This window comes from Aythya marila (assembly GCF_965140915.1).
Source record: "Aythya marila genome assembly, chromosome: 3".
NCBI lineage: Eukaryota > Metazoa > Chordata > Aves > Anseriformes > Anatidae > Aythya > Aythya marila.
This window is the reverse complement of record NC_139044.1, coordinates 114,304,415-114,316,741: the sequence shown is the minus strand read 5'-3', so window position 1 is coordinate 114,316,741 and position 12,327 is coordinate 114,304,415. Positions and strand designations below refer to the sequence as shown.

The 12,327-nt window shown below is 39.6% G+C and overlaps 1 protein-coding gene across 3 annotated transcripts in view; it reads left to right on the top strand.

Annotated features, from left to right (window-relative positions):
• CLIC5 (chloride intracellular channel 5) overlaps nucleotides 1–12,327 on the top strand; it is a 68,955-nt gene that overhangs the window by 35,987 nt on the left and 20,641 nt on the right. For all 3 annotated transcript variants that reach the window (XM_082756466.1, XM_082756465.1, XM_082756467.1), the window contains 3 exons: nucleotides 6,088–6,197; nucleotides 6,524–6,649; nucleotides 8,006–8,112. In XM_082756466.1, coding sequence (XP_082612592.1) covers nucleotides 6,088–6,197; nucleotides 6,524–6,649; nucleotides 8,006–8,112 — 343 coding nt within the window. The remainder of the gene's footprint in view (nucleotides 1–6,087; nucleotides 6,198–6,523; nucleotides 6,650–8,005; nucleotides 8,113–12,327) is intronic.

Genomic DNA, 12,327 nt, shown 5'->3' with positions numbered 1-12,327 from the left:
TTCCATCACCTGAAAATCCCGAATGTCTTGAGAGGACAAATGCATCTCTCCCCAAACTGCAACGACCTGGAAAGTGTAATAACGGCACTTTCCTTGGAGATCCTCAGCTCTACTGACGTGCTGTTCAGCCAGTTTGAACGGCGTGGAACAAGCCAGCTCCCTTTAAGTTGGCCAGCAATGCAAACCAAGTTAAGCTTATGTGCATCTATAATGTATGCCTGTATGTATGCCAAACTTGGACGACATTTTGGCTGGCTTTTGGGGAGCTGGCTAAAGATATTCACCACTTCCTTTTTGTTTTGTTACTACCCTGACAGTCTTTCTAGCAAATGCTCTATTTTTATTTGACGTGTATGCACATGGTCCATTTCCATGTGTGTGCTCATAGGAATATATTTCTGCTCTAGCTTGCCCTCGCTTGGAAAGCTGCTGCTAGGAGTTTCTTGTAGCAAAATGAAATTTCGGAAAAAGTCCAATGAAATTAAAAAGCTGCACAGCAAATTTATTATTGTTATTATAGGCTCCCATTCAGGAAAATACTTAAGTATGTGCTTAAGTCCCATTGAAATCATCAAGACTTAAGAACATGCTTAAAGTCAAGCGTATACTTCCTCTGAATTGGGATGTATTTCAGCACATGCTTAAATGCTTTCCTGAACTGGAGCCACAGTCAACAAGAGTGTCCTGTGATGCACAGGACTTTCACTACAAGATTTACTTCTTGCTTGAGACCTACCAGTGCTACACTATGAGTATACACTTCTTAGCCTGCCTCTCCGTTGGTGGCACTCCAAATAACTTACTGGCTTTTACATTTGGACAAGAACTTGTGAAAGAGACTAGAAACTGGAAAAAAAAATGAGCCTTGCTAAAGCAATACCTTGGCTTCTCCGATCTCATGTTGCAGCCAACGATTTTTCCCTACAATGGAGATCTGTGCTATTGTGTGTGTGGTATAATTACTAAGACAGATTTTTTTCTTTTTAATGGCACAATAAATAGGATATTTCCTGGCCTGCTCTGCATTTCAAATAGGATTTTCACTTCCCCTTTGGGTTCTGAGTGTAAGGAGAGTAAGTGTCAAAAGGCAGGCGCTTTCCCAATTCTAAAATAGAGAGAGTGCAATCATGTGCAATGTGAATCTAGATTTTGATTGTAAGGATGATGAAATCAATTCTCTCCTTAATCCTTACTTGGAAACATTTGGGTGAACTAGTCTGCCTGCTTTTGCTAACTTGTTAAAATCCTTTTGAAAAAGAAATGTATTTTAGTGTCATCAAAAATATCTGCCTACTTTACCAGAGAGTCCAAGAGAGCACTGGACAGAACGGTCCCAATGCAATGAAAAATTAAAAGAGAAGGAAAATAGATAAAACCAAATATATTCTGTTCCTGGAGAAAGCACAAAGGTTTCCAATATGCAGCTCTTTCCAGTGCTGCCATTTTTAAGCTAGATGCTTAGTCATTATTAATGACAGTATGTTGCTATAAGGCTTCTATATTTGGGGAAGAACTGGAAACAAAACCTTTTTCCCTCTTAAGGTTAGGTATAATAACATACAGTTGCCTGTATGCATTGCAGTCACTCTGCATCTACCAGTTGGAGTATTTCTGGAACCAGTGAGGAAGTTTATTACAGTTATTTCATTTAAGGCAAAGCAGTAACCTGAACTTGAGTAGAGCTCCCTGTTCGCGTCATTCAGCTATGCTGTGCAGTGGTTGGAGGCTCTCGATATTGCTGCTACTTTATAGAAGTGTTTGGCACAAGCTCATAAAATCACCGAGACTTTTTTTCTCCCTCCTGAAGCCTCCTGTAATTTTGTTCCCTGGTGATGTGTTGGTACATCCCCTGCTTGTGCACACAAATATCTTTAAGCTTTAATTAATTCATTAAAAATAGCTGAATTGTTCAAGGAGAAGTGCCTTATAAATAACAAACGAGAATACCTTCTTCATTCTTGTCATCACTCAGACAGAGGCAAGCAGCTGCTGTGATGCTGGGGGTTTCCTAATGTGATTACACTGAGTTCCAGGGCAAGACCATGCATCAAATAGTGCGTAGTACCTAAATGTCACAGGCCAAGTAGAAAAGCATCCTGTTTTGTAGCTAACCTAATAAATATAGGTTTAAGTGAAGCAACAAGAGTAGAAAGTGATGTTTCCAAGATGGAGCAAAAGAATCCTCCAGCAATTCTGCCTCCACAAACTCCAGGCTTTTCTGTTAGTGGGGTCTACATACATCTCATCTAAATTTCATCAGGCTCAGTCGAAATGAAAAGTGGCCAGATTCATCTTCTGGATGTGCTTCCCTGCCTTGCCCACACAGGGGGCCTTAGGCATCTCAGGGAAACTTCAGTGGGATGAACACTGGCCAAGGGGTCTAACCCAGCAAATTCCTGAATCCATTTTACTCTTCCATGGTCACTCTGGGAATTTTTTGTCTGAAAAGGTGAGGTGTTTCTCCATAGGGCAAAGGAGGCATTGCTGTTCTGTGGGGAGGAAGAGGCCCTGAAACCCTTTTACAGCACTGAGAATTACAAGTGCACATTTTAAAATCTCAGTTTCCTTGATCCTGGCATCCACAGAGCCTCAAGTCTATAGCCGATTGCAGTCATTGAATCAGCAATATCCAGCGTTACTGACAGGGAAGGTGCATATTTCATCGACTTGCTCCTTTCTGTAAGCAGCTGATCACTTTTGCTGTGCCTCAGGGAAGCTACATGAGAGAGCTTTTGTGCTCATTTGTGAGTTGCAGCAGGGATAAATGGTGTTTCTACAGCTTGTCAATTATTTGTTCTTTTCTTTCTGTCCACTGTTTGAGTTCTTGATCTTGATTAAGGTATTATTTAATTCCTGCATTTCTGAGCCCTTAAGCTGAGACAGACACATAATAGGTTTGCATTTAGTCACTACCAGGGTGCTTTAAGCAAGCTGGTTTCCTTTGAAGCTGAAAGTAACTAAGCCTGGGAAGTTCTCTGTTCTTCCTCCTCTCCTCCTAGTAGTTAATAGACTTCACAGGTAATCTCAAGACACTCTGATAAGCCTTTGAAGTTATTACCCACTAAGTTTTTGCTCTTTCTGAGTGCTGAGCATTGAATTGCTGACTGCTGTTAGAAGCAACGAGAAAGGATTCACAAAACCAACAGAGCCTTGCCTATAATTTTTGCTAAAAAGAGCTGAATTTGATGGATAAATTGTGTTGCTGGGGAGATTTTGATTCTGTTCCCTCCTCTGTCACCAGTTTGCCTTGTGATTTGTGGTAGCATTTTCAGTTATGCCAGTCACATGAGATCTAAACCCATGAGTCAGACTCCACCCAAATCATGAGCCTGGCTTCCAGATCCAGAAGCTTTGAAAAGAGATCATACCATACTGTGTCTTTAGTTTATCTTTCGTTTCTGGAATTTCCTCTGTGTATTCCCAACATGTCTCTAGCAATTAATGTTTTCCACTCGTCTGGAAGTGTTGGGAAGACGTTCTGACCATTTGGAGCTGTTGGAGGCCTCGTTTGACCTACACAATTACTTTTGTTTTTGATCTCCAAATGAATATTATTTCTTCCAGACTCCACATCTTTTGTCCTCAGTGATTTCTGCATCCCTTTGCCTCACATGACCCATCACTTCTGTCCCTTCATTGCCATTCAGCCACTCTTTCCCACCTTCACGCCTCTCCGGTCTTGAGAGGGTTTTTCACTGTTGCCTTTCAGGGTGGAGGAAGTACAAAAAGATGCACATCTGGGTAATCCTTAACCTTCCTACGAGAATATATAGTTGGAGAGTGCAAGGAAATGGCCTCTCTTTCCTGAGAAGCTGAAATTTGTTACTTGCAACACAAGAAGTGGGCTATGAGGACTGGCTGGAGAGTGCCTCCATGCAGGATGGAGACCCATAAAAGGGCTGGTGCTCTGTGTGTTATGGCAATTCCAGACCCATTTGCTCAGAAGGTATCTGCAGGACTTGGGAAATCAGGGTTTTATACTCACTTTGAGGGGAGTCAGGTGAAGAGTGAATCAGATTCAATGGAGTTAATAAGACAAAGTAAGTCCAGAGAAGATGGATTGAAGATGGATGTTAAGTGGGAGACAACCCTTCTGTCTGCACTATTTTGCTCTCTAATTCAGTGGTCAATCTGTTTTTCCTTCAATTTAAGGTTTGTAATATATTGTTTGCAGACTCCGATAGCCAACTCTGCTATGAAGGGTATGATTAGACTGAGATGGTGAAAAAGCCAAGGGGAAATTTGCTGTTGTGTCACTGTTTTTCCCTATGGCATTTGACTTTTTAGGAGGGCTAAGAAGTTACAAGTTCTTGGCAAGTGTTTATTAAGCCAAAGCCAAAACAATAAACGTAATTTCACAGTAATTATTGCATGCAACACTGTGGTGCCTGGTATTCCCATGGTAACATTGTCATTGTTCTGCCATGAATTTTGGAGAGCAGAGCTAACTATTTAATTAATAAAGTTGTGCAAAATTAGTATATTCACATGCCAAGCAGTCAGAAAGAAGCATCTTCTCTTGCTCATCTCATACCATACCACTACTTTATCCACAGTGTTTGCAGGTTCTTACATATGCCATGTGCCAGGCATTTGGCTGATCTATAATTTCAGGTAGAAGTGCAGCCAAACTGTACCCCCAGATCCAAATATCTCTAAAGTCTGAGTGTTTGATACTGAATCTGAGCCCAGAGAAAAACTCTTTACATAGCCCTAAACTTTACAATGGGCTGTCTCCAAGCCTTGAATCCACACTCTCTCCATATTTTGGTGGATGGGAAATCTGGAATTTGTTTTTAAACCCCAAATTATCAAAAGCTGTGTTGAAGACATGAGAAAGATTCATGACGCCTACCCGATAATCTTTCAGCTAAACTTTTCCTATGCCCATTGTAGCAACTGGACACATCTCAAAATGTTTCTAGTTGGTCTGTGAACGTTTCACAAAACAGCAGTAATTAGAAGTGATTCCTTCTTTAAGATAGAGAAATGCCACTCCACAGCTTGAATATTAATAAGATAAAATTTATGAAAGCAAGCAGAGTAATATAATATTTTCTCCAGAGGAAAAGGACATGTATTTGCTTAGCTCTTTCATCAGCCATTTTCAGACACACTCTGTGTGCATAAAATACAGTTATGCAACCCATATGGGTCAACAAAGGAAGGTTGGTTGCTTCACCAGGATTATAAGACTCTTTTAAACACAATGGTACCACAAATTAAAATGGAAATCTATCAAAACCATTATCGTCTTGAAAGCTTTGGCCACAAGCGTAATTATTGTAGAAGGATGTTGTCCTTGGACACAGCTTTGGCTCAGTTCAAATAGTGTTATTTGTATCCCTCTATGGCTTAAAGTCAGAATTTGCATGGCCAAAGACCATAAATTTTTAAAGGAAAAAAAAACACAAGCTGTTTCCTTAGTACTAACACTAGCAGTTTTTTATTGTTTTGTAGTGGTTTGTAGGCAACTCATTAGGTGCTAGAGATAGGAACAGACTGAATGTGGCGGCTGAAGTCTGCCTTGAACTTTGGAAGTCTTCAGATGCAGATTTCTATCTGGATCCAGTTGTTTGTGTCTGAGGCTCTTTCTTTACCGGACACGAAGAAGAATGAGTGAATGTTAGACATGTTTGAGTTTAAATCCACTTCCAAATGTCCCCATTTTGGATAGTAAAACAGTGACCCAGTGATGTGCAATCTACAGATTTAGAGCAGAAAACCTGAGTTTCCTAGCATGTCAATGCAGCAGGCAGTCCTGTAGGATGGAAGTAATTGAACATACAGTGAACATATGGTGAGAAGAATATACAGTCTTCTGGATGTTGCTTGCCATAAGTAAAGGACACATCTAGAGCCAGAGCTGTCCCCAGGAGAGGCACCAGGTTGCTTTCTCAAGCTCCTGCTGAAGGCTGAATCTTGGAGTAACTCCATTATGGAGCTAATGATAAACTAGATAAAATAACAGGCACTGTAGGTTATTTTTGAACTTGTTATTCTTCTTTCAACATCCAATTTCCATCTTGAGGGAGATAAGTGACTAACATATCTGAACTCTATTTTTTGTCTTTTTCCATCCCTCAGGCTGGTATAGATGGAGAAAGCATTGGGAACTGCCCCTTCTCCCAGCGTCTCTTCATGATCCTCTGGCTCAAAGGAGTTGTGTTCAACGTCACCACTGTTGACCTGAAAAGGTAAAAATTGTTCAGTTTAATTGAAAGTAGTTATACGATCCAGTGTTTTTCCAATAGAAAGGCCCCACCAAGTTCAGTCAGATTGGTATCTGGCTTAGAGAGCCTGTGGTGCACAACAAAATAGTTGGGATTCAAGTCTGTTATTTCTTTTTGCACTTGTGGAATGTTTTTATATTAAACAGCGTGTTCAGGGTACTTTAAAAGTATTCTCACCACAAACTGCTGAAGAAATAGAAGGGCAAACTGATTTTGCAGGAACCGTAAATATCTTTGCAGCTACCTGACCATAAAGATTGGTGATTCCATGATCTTTTTTCTCTCTGCAGAAAGCCAGCTGATCTACACAATCTGGCTCCTGGGACCCACCCACCTTTCTTGACTTTTAATGGAGAAGTCAAGACAGATGTTAACAAGATTGAGGAATTCTTGGAAGAGACTCTTGCACCTCCAAAGTAAGAACTTGGGATTTTTTCAGTCAATATGCCATTTCCTAGGAATGAAAGATGTCCTAAGAGGAGTTCCTAAAAAGCACTCCCTCCTACGATCTTTACTTACAGGAGTAATATTTATTTATGAAACTTGCTGGCTTCAGTGAGATGACTTCCATGTGTGAAAGTTACTTGTATGACTAATAACTGCAGAATGTTTTCTCTGTACACATTTCAGGATGCCCTTGTATGCAGAATTAAGGAGACCAATGCTAAAAAAAAAAAATAAAAAATTGTAGGGGTCTGGTGTCCACATTTTACAGAGCTAAAAATAACCTGGAATGGATGCAGAGCATTGCCACACAAAATATCTGTGCCAGTAAAAGTGTTTTATCATGAAAAACTGAAGGCTTCTGAGCTGTGTGGAACCTTAAAAAGGTTGGAAGGGGAACTGACTGCTGAGTACAAGGAGCTCTGGAGTCAGAAAAGTGCTCATTAGTCTCATCAAGAAATGACTAGAGCCCATGACTGGAAATCATAACCAAAATAATTCAGCTTAGAAATAGGGCACAGATTTTTCAATATGTATGAATAAGCATTGGAACAAACAACCAAGGAACATGTCAGATTCACCAGATATGCCTTAGTTAGTCAAGCATTTTGGACTTAGTACAAGGATAACAGAGAAAAAAGATTGCTGGCTTGTGTTTTGGACCTTAAAATCTATGAATCAATGAAAATATTCTCAGTTCCTTATGGAGCATTTTACCTCCAACTGAATGAGAAGCCATAGGACCAGTCATGAGGCAAGAGATCAGGTACTTAAGTTTTCTGTAGTCTAGTCCAAGACCACTGAAATCAGTAGGAGTCGTTAGTTCATGTTGATCTTTCAAATCAATATATTCCTTTGTGCCAGATGTCTATAAAAACAACAATTCGGAGACTGAAAACTTTATGTTCCTTCACCTGGCTGATGCTAACACGCCTTGCTATTACATCCTGGCAGACATTTTCAGCTCAGGGAGTTAGACATGACTGCCATTCATAACAGAGAGAGCTGGCTGCCAGCCTCCCCTGCACCTTTCTGGAAATTTATGCTTCCTCCTGATTTAAGGCCACTGTATCTTGGATGGTGGTCACATAAAGCACCAGTGTGATTACCTTTGTCCTGAAGCCATCCCTGTGTAACTGCCCAAATCTCTGCCTTGACAGATACAGATATCATTAAGAGGGTCTTGCCAAGCTGTTGTTTTGAGATAAATGACAATGCTAATTGCAGTTTCTCGTAAAGGGCTTTTTAAAAATGTCTTCTTTTAAATTATATTTGTAATCATGACTATAGTGCTGGTAACACGTTGTTACTCTCCAACCTCCTTTCAGATATCCCAAGCTGGCTGCTAAGCACCGGGAATCAAACACTGCTGGAATCGATATCTTCTCCAAATTTTCTGCATACATCAAAAACACCAAGCAGCAGGATAATGCTGGTGAGTAGAGTCATTATCAAATGTGCCGGGGAGTTTTTGTACTTAGAAGCTGAATTATTTTGCTGTTTTCTCCTCATTTTATTGTAAACTGTGTTGATGATATCAGATACCACTGCTGATCAATTTGAGATGGTAGGTTCAGATGTACTTCACATGTCCACAGTCGAATTAACTACATCTATACCAGTGAATAAAATAGGACAGAGAGCATTCAATAGTAGCCAAGCTTCTTCATCGGAACAGGATCCCACAGAGCTACTAGAGGTGGCTGGTGGCTTGCTCTAACGCTTCTACTCGGCCCAGGCACTTCTTGTGAGGAGTGTTGGTTGTCTGGGTCCAAAATTGTGGCAGCAATAGACACAGTACTAAAAGTTTAGTACTGAATTATTGGTGAATGAACGAGCGAATGAACGGAGAGCAATCTGTGCCTTTTTACCCTGCACAATTTCTTAGTTGTAGACATTGACACCAGGCTCTCCCACTTATCTCGTGGTTATGCTATGGTAGTATAGCTCATTTGCTGATATAAACTGAGTCATATTGTGACATTAAATAGGAAGTAACTGAATGGAAATTGAATGAAAGTGGCTTTAAGAAATATAATTGCATGCTGTACACTCCAGACTTTCCCTCATACATTTGTGTCAAAAGAAATACCCTCCCCCCCCCCCCTGAAGCTGAATGCCATGCATATTTACACGCATCCTACACTCTCTTCCTAATGAAATCACTTTTCTTCTCCACATTCCTTTCCCCCCAGAGAGGCACAGCTCCAGCTAGTGCAAGCTCCTGTTGCTCCATGAAAGCAAATGGATTTACACTGTCATATCCCTTGAGATGATCTAGCAGAGAACTTGCAGTCATTCATTGACGTTCATCTTACCTTGTATTACTAATTTCACAGAGACCTAAGGCATGCTAAACACCATGCAGTCATCACATTGTTCAGAGAAAAGTAGATTTTTCAGGTTCCAACTCTGCCACAGATTTCATTTGTGCGATTATATTTCATTGCCTGGGGCTGACTCATGAGATGAAAATGGGGAAATGATGATTTATGTCAGATAAAAATCTGCTCCTTAATATTTTTTTGTGTTGTTAACAGAAGGAAATAATTATAGTGCTTCACTTTGCAGGGATGCTAAAAAGTTATTTTTTTTTGTCTGCTGCCAATGGGATGCTCAGCTAACCTCTGTAGGAAGGCTTGTAAAAAGAAGATAAATTAAGAGTTAACTTAAATAGATGTTACAGTTAAAATAAATATCTTGGCCGTTTACAAGGAATTTTTATGGTCCATGGTGCAACTGTAAGCCTTAAATTCAGCTGTGCTGTCCCTTGTATTCTAAAACTGTCACAAGTATTTGTCCACATGTAAAATCCTGCTGTGTTGCTTCTCAGTGACTCTGCAAAATGCAGATCCCTGGACTTGTAAGGGCTGGCAGCTCCTGCTGGTAATAAATGGCTGTCCTAGAGGTGTCTGCATCTGGCTGCAACCAGTGCTGGAATTCAAGATTGGATATCTGCTACTGTGAGATAAAGAATCTAACCCTGCAAAGTGCTCCTGGTGGGCTGTCTACATTTGTTCCATATCCAGTGTGATTAATGGGAGCTTTCCCTAGTTCTGCCTAGCAAACTTGGTTTAAGTACTTTTGCAAAGAAAATGAAAATCCTTCTCCAAGGCAATTGAGCATACCATGGTTATAGGGAAAAGAGATAGTAAGCTGCAAGACAGCAACAAACTTTGCTCTGTGCAAACTTCCTTACCCCATTTTGTTGCTGGTTCATGCTCCTGTGATAAGCAGACACACACTGGTACTCAGCTTTCCTCTTTGAAGTAGAGAAGTGTTTTTAGCTTAATTTTTTACAGCTGGAGTGCTGCAGCACAACGAGAATAAAGCTGAGATGAGCAGAGTACCTACGTGTTCTTTGTAGCACTGTTTTGAAGTGCCTGAGGACCTCTGAGTACTTGGGTCTGGGAGTAGAGTCTTACAAAATCTGGGAATTAGACCTCAATTTTAGCAGAGTAATTGACTTCAATTTTTCAAAGGCTGAGCAAGAAAAGTGTTTCCCTTATCTCAGGGACATTTTACCCACTGAAACATCCTTTCCAGTTCATCTGAACCTACAGTAGTTATTCTCAAGGCTGATTTGGATGGCAGATAATGAGTTAATTAAAAGGTAGCTGTGTTGAATTTCTTGGGCAGAGAAGAGATTATGTGCAAAAAAGAAAAGAAAGGAAAGGATTGTATCACTGTATACATAATTCCTAATGCAGCTATTTTGGATGGGTATTTGTTTAAATTAAAGCTTCAATCAAAAAGGGATTTGGAACTCTAGCCTTGATCTGATACATGACATTTTGCAGAAGATTTTGGCAGCTTATCCTCCCTATGTAACAGCAGAAATAATTATATATTGCTCTGTAAAAAGAGAAAGCAAATTCTAAATATATTACATATGATATATGATGGTGTATGATATATAATAGGTGATAAATGATGATATAATATATTATATATAGTAATATAATATATGATACTATACACTAGATACTATATAATTAGGAGGAATGTCCCTTTCCCTATCTCCATGTGAGTAGGTAAGGTCCAAAAAGAACAGAGGTTGCTGCTTGTGGTTATTTCCTATACACAGCAACTCGCAAATAGATGTAATGGCACGTCTCATATCCATCCTCTATTTGAGTCCTAGCTTCAGCTGACTCAAATTTGTGGGTTAAACTGGAAAGCCACACCAGTGACTGGGACATCTGTTGTACATGATCAAAATAGAAGAACACTTGTCAATAAAACCAAAGCAGAATGGAGACCCCAGACTATTACATCAAAAATAATTCTAATTGTTTTTGGTTGGGAATAGGAGAATGTTGGATACCAAGTATCCTAAATCACCAAACATCAGGTTGTTTAAATTTTAGTCTCTTAACTTGGAAGTCAGGGAGGTGAATTCATTGAGGCATGGGATATCAGGATGGGAATTTGTAGCATCCACTGATCTCTAGCTGTAAGAAGTGTGGTTAGGTAAAATTATATATGATCATTCTTCAGGGCATCCTGGTTTAGCAGAGATCATGAGATCTAAGTAACATGAGCTCTTACTACAGCCTGTGGCTATGAAATCTTTGCGGAAAAGTGGTGTGAAGTGGTTGGGATTATTAATGAGATTTACACAGTAGGAGGATACTGGATGTGAGAGTTAATGAGAACCCAATGCATGCCAAAGATAAGCCTAAACTAGTGTTTCTCCCAGGAGGGTTTACAGCTAGGGTTGTACAACAATTTCAGACTTCAAGTGATGCCATCACTTGGCTATTTGTTATGGAGAGGTGGTGAGAAGGCACTAATAACAGAGACTGTAGCCTTTAAGCGTCTGATTTTTTATTATTATTATTATTATTATTATTATTTTAATCCCTGAAAGTGGAAATGTCATGAAAAAAATAAGATTTGTAATTTCTTGGTTTAGTGTTTGAATTCTTACATGTAAGTAGACACAATGATACATATGTTTGTTTGTTTCTAAGATTGTGATACCCTCTGCTGGCAAATATGTGAATGTATAAAGCAGGAAGCTTTACAATCAAGGATGAAACATCTCCCTGAAATACTAGGTTTCCTTCTGCCAAGACAGTTTCCTCCTACAAATGTGACATTGTCAGAAGAGAAGTGCTTTATAGAAACCTATGGATTTTGACAAAATTTTCAAGGAAAAAATTGTATTTTTCTGGATGAATTTAAATCACTTAGAGGTACAATGTTTTAAAATCACATAGAATAATAGTACTTCCCCCACACCCATTTCTTCTCTCTCGCTCTCTCTCTCTGTCTCTCTCTCTCTCTTTCTATTTTCCTTCCTTCCTTCCTTCCTTCCTTCCTTCCTTCCTTCCTTCCTTCCTTCCTCCTTTTTTTTTTCCTTTTTATCCTTTTTTTCCTCTTTTTTCTTTCTTTCCTTTTTTTTTTTTTTTTTTTTTCTTCTGGATCCATGCAGTACTTCATTAGCCACATGCCATTATGTTTCATGTCTGGCACAGAAACAGGTGATAACCTTCTCGTGTAAGGCTGCATGGCAATATGTTATTGATCATGATTCATTCACTTACCAAAGGTATTTGGCAGCTAGACTGCCCTGATTTAATAGCTCCCTGAATCTCTGATGCTTTTTTTCCATCTTTGTTTTGCTAACTTTTCTGTCTTATAA